This window comes from Rhinoraja longicauda, chromosome 16 (genome assembly GCF_053455715.1).
Source record: "Rhinoraja longicauda isolate Sanriku21f chromosome 16, sRhiLon1.1, whole genome shotgun sequence".
Lineage (NCBI taxonomy): Eukaryota > Metazoa > Chordata > Chondrichthyes > Rajiformes > Arhynchobatidae > Rhinoraja > Rhinoraja longicauda.
Window position 1 is genome coordinate 47,612,167 of NC_135968.1, and position 17,024 is coordinate 47,629,190.

A 17,024-nucleotide genomic window follows, 5' to 3' on the forward strand; every position below is an offset into this window, starting at 1 on the left:
ATATTAGGTCGGGGGCACTGTAGGCCCAGACACTGTAGGCACGGAGGCCTGGGCGCCGCCTAACGGAGGTCGCGTAGCAACCCGCCTCCAGGCCCGGGCAGCCACCATTGGTGGAGCGGGAGCACATGGCCGCTGGCTGGCGCGGGGGCAGTGACGTCACCTTGTCCCTTATTTGGGAGTGAGAAAGTTGGCAACCCTCATAACAGGCTTGGGCAGAATCAGTTAATTTGTTTCTTTACAGCAGTCAAGCAGCGTGTCTGAATTTGGAGGGTCACAAGTTCATAAGTTCTAGGAGCCACTCGGCCCATCAAGTCTACTCTACCATTCTATCATGGCTGATCTATCTTTCCCTCTCAACCCCATTCTCCTGCCTTCTCCCCATAACTCCTGACACCCGGACAAAGCAGTTCTAGTGGGTTGTCTGAAAAGTGCTGTACAATAACCCAGCTTGCTCTTGCCCTAAACAAGAGTAGTTGAGGGGCTGGCAGCACCTAGCTGTGGGCAATGGCCAGTTTTTAATATTTCTGTGGAAACTGTCAAGAAGTTACTGTTTTGCATTCTGCATTTAAAAAATGATTTGTTCTGAATCTGAAAATTGCACTGGATGTTTGCAGGTGTGAGTCAAACTTTAACAATTGCAACACTGCAATATAACAGACGAGGCTTGCTACACTGTATGGCTGTATTAAAGTCCCACCTGCTTTGTGTTTATCTATTGATTCAGACAGAAGCTGTTATACATTTTCTATCATGCAAAGTGCAATGCCAGGAATATTAAGTTGACATCGCGTCACTCTCTGAACTGAAGAAGTATGTATTTGAGATTTACAGTTTCATTACTGCAGGCAGAATACATTTTCTTATTTAATTACTTCGAAATTTCACATGTAATGTTTAACCTCTGGATATTTTACTTGGGGGTTACTTGAAACTTGAAGGGCATAAGATGGTGATTCTTTGTAGACTGCCTCAGTGAAGTCTACTATATTTACACATCAATTGTTGCATGTTTGTACTTGTTTATGACCGTGCTTATGTGGGGTCAGATTTGACTGAATTGTTTGCAAAACTAAGAATTTCATTGTGTCTGGGAACATGTGACGATAAAGTACCATTTAACCATTTAGTTTAGAGATACAGCACGGAAACAGGCCCTTTAGCCCACTGGGTCCGCACCGACCAGCGATCCCCGCACATTAACACTATCCTACACCCACTAGGGACAATTTTTACATTTACCAAGCCAATTAACCGACATAACTGTACGTCTTTGGAGTGTGGGAGGAAACTGAAGATCTCGGTGAAAACCCACGCAGGTCACGGGGAGAACGTACAAACTCCGTACAGATGGCGCCCGTAGTCAGGATGGAACCCGGGTCTTTGGCGCTGCATTCGCTGTAAGGCAGCAACTCTACCGCTGCGCCACTGTGCTGCCCAACGTTTCTTTCAAAATAAAAAATAACGAAATTTGTGTTCTGCTGAATGGATTTTGTATTAATATAAGAATTAGCACTGCTGAGATCCAGCATGTGAATGCTAAAGAAAAGCAGACAAGCTTTGTAACCGTGTTCAGCCAGAAGTGCTGAATAGGTGATATTTCACAGTTGTCTCCTGAGATCCCACCATCACAGAAATCAGTCTTCAGTGATTCCATTTTGTTCCATGTAATGCTACATGTTACATGTTCCATGAGAGCATGATTTAATGTGGAGTCCATGGGACAAGGCATCATGCAGGCCTTAGTACAAAAGACCTGTACTCCTCGGGTTGTGTAGGGAAATAACTGCAGATGCTGGTACAAATCAAAGGTATCACAAAATGCTGGAGTAACTCAGCAGGTCAGGTAGCATCTAAGGAGAGAAGGAATGGGTGACGTTTCGGGTCGAGACCCTTCTTCAGACTGATGTCAGGGGGGCGGGACAAAGGAAGGATATGGGTGGAGACAGGAAGATAGAGGGAGAACTGGGAAGGAGGAGGGGAAGGGAGGGACAGAGGGACTATCTAAAGTTGGAGAAGTCGATGTTCATACCGCTGGGCTGCAAGCTGCCCAAGCGAAATATGAGGTGCTGTACCTCCAATTTCCGGTGGGCCTCACTATGGCACTGGAGGAGGACCATGACAGAAAGGTCAGACTGGGAGTGGGAGGGGGAGTTAAAGTGCTCAGCCACCAGGAGATCAGGTTGGTTAAGGCGGACTGAGTGAAGGTGTTGAGCGAAACGATCGCCGAGCCTGCGTTTGGTTTCGCCGATGTAAAGAAGTTGACATCTAGAGCAGGGGATGCAATAGATGAGGTTGGAGGAGGTGCAGGTGAACTTCTGCCTCACCTGGAAAGACTGTTTGGGTCCTTGGATGGAGTTGAGTGGGGAGGTAAAGGGAAAGGTGTTGCATCTCCTGCAGTTACAGGGGAAAGTGCCCGGGGATGGGGTGGTTTGGGTAGGAAGGGACGAGTGGACCAGGGAGTTACGGAGGGAACGGTCTCTGTGGAACGCAGAGAGGGGAGGGGATGGGAAGATGTGGCCAGTATTGGGGTCCCGTTGTAGGTGACAGAAATGTTGGCGGATGATTTGTTGGATACGCTGGCTGGTGGGGTGGAAGGTGAGAACGAGGGGGATTCTGTCCTTGTTACGAATGGGGGGAGGGGGAGCAAGAGCGGAGCTGCGGGATGTAGAAGAGACCCTAGTGAGAGCCTCATCTATAATGGAGTAGGGGAAGCCCCGTTTCCTGAAGAATAAGGACATCTCTGAAGCCCTAGTGTGAAACACCTCATCCCGGGCGCAGATGCGGCGTAGACGGAGGAATTGGGAGTAGGGGATGGACTTTTTGCAGGAGACCGGGTGGGAAGAAGTGTAGTCCAGATAGCTGTGCGAGTCAGTGGGTTTATAGTAAATGTCCGTCACTAGTCTGTCTCCTGTGATGGAGATGGTGAGGTCCAGAAACGGGAGGGAGATGTCGGAGATAGTCCAAGTATATTTAAGGGCAGGATGGAAATTGGAAGTGAAGTGTATGAAGTCAGTGAGTTCTGCATGGGTACAAGAGGTAGCACCAATGCAGTCGTCGATGTAGCGGAGGTAGAGTTCGGGGATGGGGCCAGTGTACGTCTGGAACAGGGATTGTTCGACGTACCCGACAAAGAGGCAGGCGTAGCTAGGGCCCATGCGAGTGCCCATAGCTACGCCTCTGGTTTGGGGGAAGTGGGAGGAGTCAAAGGAGAAGTTGTGGAGGGTAAGAACCAGCTCTGCTAGGCGGAGGAGAGTGTTGGTAGTTGGGGATTGGCTGGTTCCACGGTCGAGGAAGAAACGGAGGGCTTCGAGACCATCCTTGTGGGGGATGGAAGTGTAGAGTGACTGGACATCCATGGTAAAGATGAGGGAGTGGGGTCCTGGAAACCAGAAGTTATCGAGGAGATGGAGAGCGTGTGAGGTGTCTTGGACGTAGGTGGGGAGGGATTTAACCAGGGGGGATAGGATGGAGTCGAGGTAGGTGGAAATAAGTTCGGTGGGACATGAGCAGGCAGAGACAATGGGTCTGCCGGGACAGTTCTGTTTATGGATTTTAGGTAGAAGGTAAAATCGGGCCGTGCGGGGCTGGGGAACGATAAGTTTGGAGGCATTGGGGGGTAGAGCGCCGGAAATGGTGAGATCCGTGATGGTGTTGATGATTAAGGTCTGTTGCTCGTCGGTGGGGTCGTGTACTCCGAGGGTTGCCAACTGTTCCGTATTAGCCGGGACATCCCGTATTTTGGGCTAAATTGGTTTGTCCCGCATGGGACCCCCCTTTACCGTATTAGGCCCAGGGGGCTCTGTCGGCCCGGAAGCTGTAGGCCCGGACACTGTAGGCCTCGGGGGCTCTGTCGGCCCGGATACGGTAGGCCTGGACACTATAGGCTCGTGGGCCGCTGTAGGCCAGGACAGTGTAGGCTAACGGAGTGTGTTCGGGGAGCAAGGCCAAGTGTGTTCGCCTAATGGAGGTTGCGTAGCAACCCGCCTCCCGGCCCATGTGGCCGCCATTGGTGGAGCACGTGGCCGCTGGCTGGGTGAGGTCACGTGGGGCGGGGGGCGGTGTCGTCACCTTTTGTCCCTTATTTGGGAGTGAGAAAGTTGGCAACCCTATGTACTCCAGAACTAACTGTGGCTTTAGCAGAACTGTTACAATACAGTTATAGCACCAGTATCCACCAGAGTGTATGTACGTAGAAACCAAGACAAAGCAGTCTACTTAGAAGGAATGGGTAACTTTTTGGATCAAGACTCTTCTTCAGACCCTTCACCCATTCCTTGTCTCCAGAGATGCTGCCTGAGTTATTCCAGCATTTTGTGTCTATCTTTGGTGTAAACCAGTATCTGCAGTTCCTTCCTACACAAAACTGTCTACTTATTCTTTTATGGTGGTGTAAAGAACAAGAAGCTGCATTTAGATCATCCTGATGACTTGGAATGGAGAAGATGAGGTACCTATAAATGCCACAAAACTGAAAGACTTGCAGGCATTTATATTCTATATAATATATATATTTTATCTATCTAAAGGCATCTATAGTCTGAAGAAGGGTCTCGACCCAAAACGTCACCCAGTCCTTCTCTCCAGAGATGCTGCCTGTCCTGCTGAGTTACTCCAGCTTTTTGTGTCAATATTCGTACCTTGGTGTACCTGACTTGCTTCCAATGGTAACATCTATTATTCCACTCTGGCCGCACCTGCTCAAAGCGCAGAAGGTCAGCTCACAAACACACCACCCAGAACTAACTGTGCTCACGTTACTTGTTTAGGAAGTGCAGTCCTACAATGCAGGAGTCCTCTCCAGCCTTTCGTTCATAGTTTAAGCCATTCAAAATATCGTCTTTTGTATCCATGAGAAGACGGATTTACCTGGCATAGAGCTGTGCACAAACAAGTTCAAGCAGGAACACAGCTCCCTAATAATCACCTTAAACATGGATCATGGGGAGTTGTGGATGTATATCTAGACATTCCTCCCATCATATTTACGGATATGCGTATCCCTCTCTCAAAGCTGAATAATTGGCCTGTAAATCCTGGTCTTGTGCAAATTGCAGTGAAACTCTCAATATGTGCTGGGACAAAGGTGGTGGTTGGTAAATGATGGAATGTATTGGCTGAAATATTGAGCAGCTAATAAGCTTACTTGTCATGGACCCTCGTACATATTTCATACATATTTTGTTTGCTGGGTATCATTCACTTTTGTGCTACCCACATATCAATAAATGTCTTTTGTTTGAATGGATTTGTATCAACATTCACACCCCAAAGGATTAGAGCCAGGCGTAATCTCAATAATGCTTGAGAGAAGGACCTTTATTGTCATCCTACACAATACGATATATCTTTATTGTCATTGTACAGGGGTACAACGAGATTGGGAACGAGATCATCCTACACCAAGTTCGCAATTACTATCCTTGTTGTTTAGTCTTTTTAGTTTAGTTTAGTGTAGAGATACAGCGCAGAAACAGGCCCTTTGGCCCACCGGGTCCGCACCATAAGAGTGAGGCCCAGTGAAAAGTGGAGGAACAGCACTTCATATTCCGCTTGGGTAGTTTACACCCCAGCGGTATGAACTTCTCTAACTTTGGATAGTCCCTGCTTTCCCTCTCTATCCCCTCCCCCTTCCCAGTTCTCCCACTAGTCTTCCCGTCTCCGACTACATCCTATCTTTGTCCCGCCCCCTCCCCTGACATCAGTCTAGTGGGTATTTTGCATGAGATTCACCAAGACTTTTCCACTACCAACAATCAGCAAGGCAGGAAGGAGTCAGTCTGCCTTTGTACTAGTTTAGATACATGTTTCTCCAACACATGCCTGCACATGTTTCTCCAACACATACACATGATGTAATTCTTCGCCATAATAGTTCACTCCATCAACATTGTCCATTACAGCAGCTAATCCTGCGCTCATTGACAGGACTTATGCAAACCAAAGTCTAACTATCTCTCGAGTCTACATTCAATTAGGTTAGTCCAGGAGACCAATTCTATGTAGGGTCTAGGGTTCTCCCAGTCGTTCATTATTTGATAGACCAGTGTTTCCTGGGTACAAGATTGTCTGTAGTGTTGTGAATCAGTATCAGAGAACCATAGAAACATTCAGCCCAGGATGAGGACACTTGGACCATTATGTCTATGTCCATTTGGTATTTTGTGTAGCAAGGTTATTTTCAAGCAATAAATCATACCTGGGGTTCTATTGCAAAACCTCAATTCAGTCTGTCATGTGAGAGGGCCAGAACTGAAACACAACATTTTAAATGGGGCTTCATTAAGATTTTATATGAGGCAAATCGATATGCTTCATGTAATAATGGATGGTACTAATAGAAACATAGAAACAGGTGCAGGAGGAGGCCATTTGGCCCTTCGGCCCTTCGAGCCAGCACCGCCATTCATTGTGATCATGGCTGATTATCCACAACCAGTAACCCGTGCCTGCCTTCACCCCATATCCCCTAATTCCGCTAGCCCCTAGAGTATCTAACTCTCTTTTAAATTCATCCAGTGAATTGGCTTCCACTGCCCTCTGTGGCAGAGAATTCCACAAATTCACAACTCTCTGGGTGAAAAAGTTTCTTCTCACCTCAGTTTTAAATGGCCTCCCCTTTATTCTTGGACTGTGGCCCCTGGTTCTGGGCTCCCCCAGCATTGAGAACATTTTTCCTGCATCTAGCTTGTCCAGTCCTTTTATAATTTTATACGTTTATACTGTTTATGCAACACCAGCATCATGGTACATCAACATATGAAGTGGGCTAGGTAATGGCAAACAGTCATTTAGAGAGATATGGAGAACCTTTCTTTCTGAAGTAGGTGAACATGGGTTTTGGCAGAAAGGAAAGCTAAAAGGAACAGTCTGTGGGAGTGAAGTCCATCCTGTGCATGGAAAAGCCCTTGCTTGTTCTTTGCCTGAAAACTAACATGCTTCCAGGTGAAGTTCCTCATGTCCAATGAGGAAAGGAACAGATTAGTATATTAGATTAGTGCGGGTATCAGGGGTTATGGGGAAAAGGCAGGAGAATGGGGTTAGGAGGGAGAGACAGATCAGCCATGATTGAATGGCGGAGTAGACATGATGGGCCAAATGGCCTATTTCTACTCCTATCCCTTATGACCTTCTGATAATATGGGGGAATAGAATTGTGTGTCCTGGTGCCGATTGTGTGCAGGTCAGGAGAGGGAATCCAAGGTATATTGCTTTTAGCAGAATTAAAATGCATGAAGATTAAATCTTCATTTTGGAAATGAGAGAATGATTTGTTTTAGGATTGTTTTTGAACTAACCGTAACCCTATCTGAATCTCTTACAGGTTGGACAATACTTTGGAAGAAATTATATTTAAGGTGGTGCCTGGTCTTAAAGAAAGTAAGTGAACACCTTCATTAAATTATTTCTATTAATACTTCATTTACACCTTATCAGTCATTAGTGGTACTCTTTAGATAACTTGGAAATTAGAACTATTATTGAAAATTGAATCCTCTCCCCATTTAGAAAATAGACTACGCCTTTATTCCCACTACCAAAATGCATGACTCCACATTTGCTACACTGTATTCCATCTGCCATTTATTTTCCCACTCTCTCAAGCTGTCCAAGTCCTTCTGCAGAGTCCCTGCTTTCTCTACACCCCCTGCCCCTCCACCTATCTTCATATCATCCACAAACTTGGCCACAAAGCCTTCAATCCCCTCGTCCAAATCATTGATATTCAACGTGAAGAGTAACGGCCCCAGCACCGAGCCCTGCGGAACTCCGCTAGTCACTGGCAGTCACCCAGATAAAGCCCCCTTTATTCCCCCTTTATTGCCACACTTTGCCTTGTGCCATCCAGCCAACCTGTACCAGACGTACACTGGCCCCATCCCCAAACTCTACCTCCGCTACATTGACAACTGCATTGGTGCTACCTCTTGTACCCATGCAGAACTCACTGACTTCATAAATTTCACCACTAATTTCCATCCTGCTCTTTAATATACTTGGACCATCTCCGACATCTCCCTACCGTTTCTGGATCTCACCATCATGAGACAGACTAGTGACTGACATCTTCTACAAACCTACTGACTCCCACAGCTATCTGGACTACACTTCTTCCCACCCTGTTTCCTGTAAAAAGTCTATCCCCTACTCCCAATTCCTCCGTCTACACCGCATCTGTGCCCGGGATGAGGTGTTTCACACTAAGGCATCAGAGATGTCCTCATTCTTTAGGAAACGGGGCTTCCCCTCTTCAATTACAGATGAGGCTCTCACTAGGGTCTCTTCTATATCCCGCAGCTACGCTCTTGCTCCCCCTCCCCCCATTTGTAATAAGGATAGAATCCCCCTCGTTCTCACCTTCCACCCCACCAGCCAGCGGATCCAACAAATCATCCGCCAACATTTCCGTCACCTACAACGGGACCCCACCACTGGCCATATCTTCCCATCCCCTCCCCTCTCTGCGTTCCGCAGAGACCGTTCCCTCCGTATCTCCCCGATCCACTCGTCCCTTCCTACCCAAACCACCCCATCCCCTGCACTTTCCCCTGCAACCGCAGGAGATGCAACATCTGTCCCTTTACCTCCCTCCTCGACTCCATCCAAAGACCCAAACAGTCTTTCCAGGTGAGGCAGAGGTTCACCTGCACTTCCTCCAACCTCATCTACTGCATCCGCTATTCCAGATGTCAACTTCTCTACATCGGCAAGACCAAGCGCAGGCTCGGCGATCGTTTCGCTCAACACCTCCGCTCAGTCCGCCTTAACCAACCTGATCTCCCGGTGGCTCAGCACTTCAACTCCCCCTCCCATTCCCAATCTGACCTTTCTGTCCTGGGCCTCCTCCATTGTCATAGTGAGGCCCAGTGCAAATTGGAATCTCATATTTCGCTTGGGCAGTTTACACCCCAGCAGCATGAACATTGACTTCTCTAACTTCAGATAGTTCCTCTGTCCATCTCCCCCCCTTCCCAGTTCTCTCCCCTCCCCTTCCCAGTTCTCCCAATAGTCTTCCTGTCTCCTACTACATCCTATCTTTGTCCCGCCCCCTTCCCTGACATCAGTCTGAAGCAGGGTCTCGACCCGAAACGTCACCCATTCCTTCTCTCCAGAGATGTTGCCTGACCAGCTGAGTTACTCCAGCATTCTGTGTCTACCTGCTATCCATGTTAGTATCTTCCTTCTAATACCATGAGATTCCCTCCAATATACTGATACTGTGGTGGAACTTCTGTGATAAAAAGTATTTGATAGATTTATTTTACTTGGATCTATGATACTAAGGGGGATGTGTTCCAGTTTTTATTAATGAAAAGTAATATAAATTGGTGACCAAATAAAATGGAAAGCTGATCCAGATCTTTATCACACTTTAAAAAATCAGTTTGAGTCCTACTTCTGAATTAGTGTATTCTAATAAATGGTGAACCAAAAACATTATTAATGGTGTTGAATCCTTATTCAACATCACTGATGTTATTTATGGCCGTTTAGGAGTTGGTATGGAAAGGAAGAACTAGCTCCAGTTCCAACAGCTGAGTAGGAATGTCAGAGTGCAGGGGACCTGACAGAGGGAGTTCACTCGTTCATGCAGCTCGTTTAACCCAGTACAAATCTCACTGGATCAAAAGTGCATTCAAAGTGCAACTACCTGCCGACTCTCGGGCCCTTAAATAAGTGAACAATTAAGTATAATTTCTACAAATATCATGTTCAGTAGATATTGATTGAAATTGTTCATTAGTTCATAAGTAATAGGAGAGGAATTAGGCCATTCAGCCCATCAAGTTTACTCGGCCATTTAATCATGGCAGATCTGTCTTTCTTAACCCCATTCTCCTGCCTTCTCCCCTGACACCCGTCCTAATCAAGAATCTATCTATCTCTGCCTTAAAAATATCCACTGACTTGGCCTCCGCAGTCTTCTGTGGTAATAAACTCCACAGATTCACTGTCTAGTTAAATGGTCTTTTTAAAAGTATGTATTAAAAAGAGAACTAGGTCATTGTGTATTATAGTCATTATGGAAATATCATTCATGTACTGAAAATAGAAATTTGGATTGGAATAAATGATATCTGAACAGGTGAAGAGAAAGCAATTCCATTCTAAATTATAAACATTGATAGTTTTGTAAGAGTAATTGGATTTTCTAGGAGCAGTATTTCAACAAGTAAAATTTAAAATTGTAACCTTATCATATCTGTGGAGATTATCCATCTGTAAATCCAATTGAGAGTTAGATAGAGCTCTAGGAGCTAGCGGAATCAAGGGATATGGGGAGAAAGCAGGCACAGGTTATTGATTGTGGATGATCAACCATGATCACGATGAATGGCGGTGCTGGCTCAAAGGGCCAAATGGCCTCCTCCTGCACCTATTTTCTATGTTTCTATGTATGGGTGCAGACTTAAGAATACCAGTTGAGCAAGTGGAATAAATAGATGATGCACACTCAATAGGTAGAGTATGCCTGTGAAACTTGCAATGGCAGCTAGGAATGAGGGAGATCTGAGTGCTTGTCAGCTGACCTTACTCATGTGGCACAGTGGTGCAGCAGTAGAGTTGCTGCCTTACAGCTTCAGAGACCCATGTTTGATCCTGACTACGGGTGCTGTCTGTATAGAGTTTGTACATTCTCCCAATGTACCAAGTGGGTTTTCTCCGGGTGCTCCGGTTTCCTCCCACATTCCAAAGACGTGCAAGTTTGTAGGTTAATTGGCTTCGCTAACAATTGTAAACTGTGCCTACTATGTAGGATAGTGCTGGTGTATTGGGATCGGTGGCCGATGTGGACTCAGTGGGCCTAAGGGTCTGTTTCCGCGCTGCATATCTAAACTAAATTAAACTAAATAATAACTCAATAGAACAATCCCTCTGAGTTTTGGTATATAAAACAGTGTCTGCGTGATCTTGTGTATCAAATGATTGAGCGTGCACATTCCATAGTTAAATGAACAAAATATTTAATGTAGGACATTTCTACAACAATCTCAGTGCTTATGAAGTGCTCAGAACAACATTATAACAGGTGGCATCTGTATGTTTTATTTTTATTTTGATAATGCCGACACATTTGGATTGAGTAGAAAGGGGTTTGTTTGTTCTAAGATGTAAACAACCTCATTCACAGCGAAAGAAAACTCTTTGATGTCTTTTCCCAAGTAATGTTTAAATCTGCCATTATCTGTCATCCATTTGATGTTAGATCCACGGTATGTGGTGACAGGGAGTGCATCTCCCATGGCATTTATAATTGCTTTCAATGCAAATGGGAAAATATTTAAATAATCTTAGAGGATTTATATGTTCTTTTGGCCAGTGGAAAAACGACAGGAAGAAGAGTTCTGGAAAAAAAATAAACGGCAAGAGAATGGAGAAGGTAAATTAAACTCGAATCTTTGCTTCAGTGTAATGAATTGACCTAAAGATCTAGTGGTTTTGGAGACCTTGGGTTGGTACAGAAGACGCTCTGTTGGTACGCTCCATGGAATAGAGACCCAGCCAACATCCAACAGTTGTATTTCTGTTGCTGTTTAGATGGCAGAGCAGTCTGAGGAAAACCTAAGTCTGCGGTACTTACTACAATGTATTTTGGCAGTAGGTTGCCACTCACCCTGACCCTTCATTTACTTTAAATTCCCAATCTGACCTTTCTGTCCTGGGCCTCCCATTGTCAGAGTGAGGCCCAGCGCAAATTGGAGGAACAGCACCTCACATTTAGCTTGGGTAGTTTACACCCCAGCGGTATGAACATTGACTTCTCTAACTTCAGATAGTCCCTGCTTTCCCTCCCTAGCCCCTTCTCCTTCCCAGTTCTCCCACTAATCTTACATTCTCCGACTACATTCTATCTTAATCCCGCCCCCTCCCCTGACATCAGTCTGAAGAAGGGTCTTGACCCGAAACGTCAACCATTCCTTCTCTCCCGAGATGCTGTCTGACCCACTGAGTTACTCCAGCATTTTGTGTGTACCTTCGATTTATACCAGCATCTGCAGGGTTTTTTTCCTACCTTCATTTACTTTGGATTATTTGCCATTTTAGGCTCACATGTCATCCAGTATTTCTTGGTCAAGACAGCAACATCCAACAGATAGATACAAAAAGCTGGAGTAACCCAGCAGGTCACAAAGCATCTCTGGAGAAAAGGAACAGGTGAAACCCCACTTCAGGCTGAGAGTCAGGGGAAAGGGAAACGAGAGATATAGACAGTGATACAGTGGGTGAAACGTCACCTAGAGTCATAGAGTGATACAGTGTGGAAACAGGCCCTTCGGCCCAACTCACCCACACTGGCCAACAATGTCCCAGCTACCCTAGTCCCACTTGCCTGCGCTTGGTCCATAACCCTCCAATGTACCTGTCCATGTACCTGTCCAACCGTTTCTTAAATGATGGGATAGTCCCAGCCTCAACTACCTCCTCTGGCAACATGTTCCATACACCCACCACCCTCTGTGTGAAAAAGTTACCCCTCAGATTCCTATTAAATCTTTTCCCCTTCACCTTGAACCTATGTCCTCTGGTCCTCAATTCCCCTACTCTGGGTAAAAGACTCTGTGCATCTACCCAATCTATTCCTCTCATGGTTTTGTACACCTCTATAAGTTCTCCCCTCATCCTCCTACGCTCCATGGGATAGAGACCCAGCCTACTCAACCTCTCCCTGTAGCTCACATCCTCTAGTCTTAGCAACATCCTCGAAAAAAATAATTCCTTTTCTCCAGATATGCTGCCTGACCCACTGAGTTACTCCAGCCTGTTGTGTATCTTCGGTTGAAGCCAGCATCTGCAGTTCCATCCAACACATCAACATCCAACAGTTCTATTTCTGTTGCTAAGTTTAGATGGTAGAGCAGTTAACCTGCTTCATTCCTCCCATTCATTCTTTTCCTCTTTTAAGAGGGCACCTTTTGTCAAAGCTTGATCCTTGATTCACTTAATTATTACCTGATCGTTGGTGAAGTAATCAAACAGCAGTCTGAAAGCAAAGGCAACAGCAGTCTGGTTTCAGTAATATGTTTATTCATTAAACCCCGCAATTTGTTTACAGGTAGGACTTTACATAGAAAATAGAAACAAAGAAAATAGGTGCAGGAGGAGGCCATTTAGCCCTTCGAGCCAGCACCGCCATTCATTGTGATCATGGCTGATCATCCACAATCAGTAACCCGTGCCTGCCTTTTACCCATATCCCTTGATTCCACTCGCCCCTAGAACTCTATCTAACTCTCTTTTAAATTCATCCAGTGAATTGGCCTCCACTGCCTTCTGTTGCAGAGAATTCCATAAATTCACAACTCTCTGGGTGAAAAAGTTTTTTCTCACCTCAGTTTTAAATGGCCTCCCCTTTATTCTTAGACTGTGGCCCCTGGTTCTGGACTCCCCCAACATTGGGAACATTTTTCCTGCATCCAGCTTGTCCAGTCCTTTTATAATTGTATACGTTTCTCTGAGATCCCTTCTCATCCTTCTAAACTCCAGTGAATACAAGCTCAGTCTTTCCAATCTTTTCTCATATGACAGTCCCGCCATCCTGGGGATTAATCTCGTGAACCTATACTGCACTCCCTCACTAGCAAGGATGTCTTTCCTCAAATTAGGAGACCAAAACTGTACACGATACTCCAGATGTGGTCTCACCAGGGCCCTGTACAACTGCACTCAAATCCTCTCGTTATGAAGGCCAACATGCCATTAGCTTTCGTCACTACCTGCTGTACCTGCATGTTTACTTTCTTTGCTAATATTCAGGAATCCATAGTGAAATGCCAGAACTTTCTGTGGTATTAGTAGAAAATATTAATTTGAACCCAATTCACCTTGGTACATGGAAATGTTATAATTGGTTCATGGTGGATAAAATAAGTTGGTTAAGAATAAGACAAAGATAAAAAAAAGAGGAAGAGCATTTAAATATGATATTTTTTTATTAATATTCAGCCAAATTATACGTTCTTCAAGCTTTGGTTGTCAGTGATAAGAAAATGTGTTTATCTTGTAGCTAACCCGTGTCCTGCTAAATGTTGCCAGATTAAGTATAGTATATTAAGATAGCGGAGTCAAGGGATACGGGGAGAGGGCAGGAACGGGGTGCTGATTGTGGATGATCAGCCATGATCCCAGTGAATGGCGGTGCCGGAGCGAAGGGCCGAATGGCCGACTGGCCTCCTCCTGCACCTATTGTCCATTGTCTATTGTCTATTGTCTATTCAGTTGTAAAGGACAGCAACCTCAGCAACATACATCCACTCCAATCCCCGGAGAGTACCCCTGAATGAATGTTTCTGTTTACTTTATGTGTGTTTGTCAAATCGCCAAATTTTTGTTTGTTACTAAAAAATGTTTTATATATGATCATCCCGTTAAAAATTCCAATGCATTCATGTTGAAGATCATTAAAGAAGGATTTCACAAAGGTGAAAATAATTGATTAGTCTGGAACAATGAGGGAAAGAAAACCTTGACCAATTGGACAGAAAACCTGAATGCATGAGGGGGAGTTCAACGAGATTTGGGTGTCCTAGTGCATCAGTCAATGAAAGGAAGCATGCAGGTACAGCAGGCCTTGAAGAAAGCCAATGGAATGTTGGCCTTCGTAACAAGAGGAGTTGAGTATAGGAGCAAAGAGGTCCTTCTACAGTTGTACCGGGCCCTGGTGAGACCGCACCTGGAGTACTGTGTGCAGTTTTGGTCTCCAAATTTGAGGAAGGATATTCTTGCTATGGAGGGCGTGCAGCGTAGGTTCACTAGGTTAATTCCCGGAATGGCGGGGCTGTCGTATGTTGAAAGGCTGGAGCGATTGGGCTTGTATACACTGGAATTTAGAAGGATGAGGGGGGATCTTATTGAAACATATAAGATAATTAGGGGATTGGACACATTAGAGGCAGATAACATGTTCCCAATGTTGGGGGAGTCCAGAACAAGGGGCCACAGTTTAAGAATAAGGGGTAGGCCATTTAGAACGGAGATGAGGAAGAACTTTTTCAGTCAGAGGGTGGTGAAGGTGTGGAATTCTCTGCCTCAGAAGGCAGTGGAGGCCAGTTCGTTGGATGCTTTCAAGAGAGAGCTGGATAGAGCTCTTAAGGATAGCGGAGTGAGGGGTATGGGGAGAAGGCAGGAACGGGGTACTGATTGAGAGTGATCAGCCATGATCGCATTGAATGGCGGTGCTGGCTCGAAGGGCTGAATGGCCTACTCCTGCACCTATTGTCTATTGTCTAGTCCTTTTATAATTTTATATGTTTCTGTAAGATCCCCTCTCATCTTTCTAAATTCCAGTGAATACAAGCTCAGTCTTTCCAATCTTTCCTCATATGTCAGTCCCGCCATCCTGGGGATTAACCTCGTGAACCTACGCAGCGCTGCTTCAATAGTAAGGACGTCCTTCCTCAAGTTAGGAGACCAAAACTGCACACAATACTCCAGATGTGGTCTCACCAAGTCCCTTTACAACTGCAGAAGGACCTCTTTACTCCTATACTCAAATCCTCTCGTTATGAAGGCCTTCATAAATTCACCAGTCAATGTAATGTCATTTTCCATAGTCAATCTAATTTTCAGCTGGTCATCTTGTTTCCATTTAACTATGTTTGATCACCATGATTCTTGATCATACATTAAAAAGCTTCGGGGAGGACTTATGTAATTTTCAAATTTCTAGAAATGTGGTACAAGCATCTACCAAAAGCTGCAATATTATTACATGAGATAATGGCAGCGGTAGAGTTATTGCCTTACAGCAAATGCAGCGCCGGACATCCGGGTTCCATCCCGAGTACGGGTGCTGTCTGTACGGAGCACCCTTTAGTCCCTGTGACCTGCAATGTAAATATTGTCCCTAGTGGATATAGGATAGTGTTAATGTGCGGGGATCGCTGGTCGGCGTGGACCCGGTGTGCCGAAAAAGCCTGTTTCCGCGCTGTGTCTTTGAACTAAAATGAGGAAATACAATTTGGTAGACAACATATTAAGCCCTGAGAAGATCACTTGTGGCTGCGAACTGGCACTACAGTGTTTGCAACGTGTATCACACAAAATAATTGCCTGTGTTTCTGAAAAGATAATGAAGGGCCCAAAGCAAAGAAGCCAAAAGTAGAAGAAGAAGAGGACCAAGACGATCAGGATTATCACAGGAGTGATCCACAGATAGCCATTTGTCTAGACTGCCTTCGCAACAATGGCCAATCGGGAGACAATACAGTAAAGGTACGAACTCATCTTCAACTTAAACTGAATATTGTATATCTTGAGGTGGACACAAAATGCTGGAGTAGCTCAGCGGGTCAGGCAGCATCTCGCGAGAGAAGGACTGGGTGACGTTTCGACTCGAGATCCTTCTTCAGAAGGGTGACCTGAAACGTCACCCATTCCTTCTCTCCCGAGATGCTGCTACCCTCTGAGCTACTCTAGCATTTTGTGTTTACCTTTGATTTAAACCAGCACCTGCAGATTCTTTTTCCTACACATTGTATATCCTGAAGTGTTATTCCATTCTTTTTGGAGATATGTTTAGACATTTTTCGCAGAAAGGGCTGGGATCAGTCACAAAATCAAAGAGTGTTGAGAATTAAGAGGTTGACCAGACAAAACTATTTATGATTGATATTTTCCTCCAGTTCCAGTAAACCAGAAGTGTTTTAATCTTCTACAATCTTTCTGCACCTTTCTAAAACCCTGTAGGTAGGTAAGCACAGCGATCAACTCATGTCTATTCTTGATATCTCTGACCTTTCTCCCTTCCTAATCTCTCTGTGTCTAGATCACAGGGGACAGACAGACTATCGATTCCCATAATTCTCACAGTTATCTGGACCACTTGTCTCACCCTGACTCTTGGAAAGACACCGTCCCCTACTCTCAATCTCTCCTTCTCTGCCGCATCTGCACCCAAGATGGTGCTTTCCACCCTTGGATGTCTGCGATGTCCTCTTACTGTGGTAAAAATAGTATCCCCGCTCACGTCAGAGATGAATCCCTCACCTGCATCTCCTCTGTGTCTCATGGTTCTGCTCTCGTTG

The 17,024-nt window shown here is 45.3% G+C and overlaps 1 protein-coding gene across 1 annotated transcript in view; it reads left to right on the forward strand.

Moving 5' to 3' along the window:
* pcgf5b (polycomb group ring finger 5b) overlaps nucleotides 1–17,024 on the forward strand; it is a 222,088-nt gene that overhangs the window by 150,861 nt on the left and 54,203 nt on the right. The window contains exons 4-6 of the mRNA XM_078412900.1: nucleotides 7,322–7,377; nucleotides 11,321–11,380; nucleotides 16,067–16,212. Coding sequence (XP_078269026.1) covers nucleotides 7,322–7,377; nucleotides 11,321–11,380; nucleotides 16,067–16,212 — 262 coding nt within the window. The remainder of the gene's footprint in view (nucleotides 1–7,321; nucleotides 7,378–11,320; nucleotides 11,381–16,066; nucleotides 16,213–17,024) is intronic.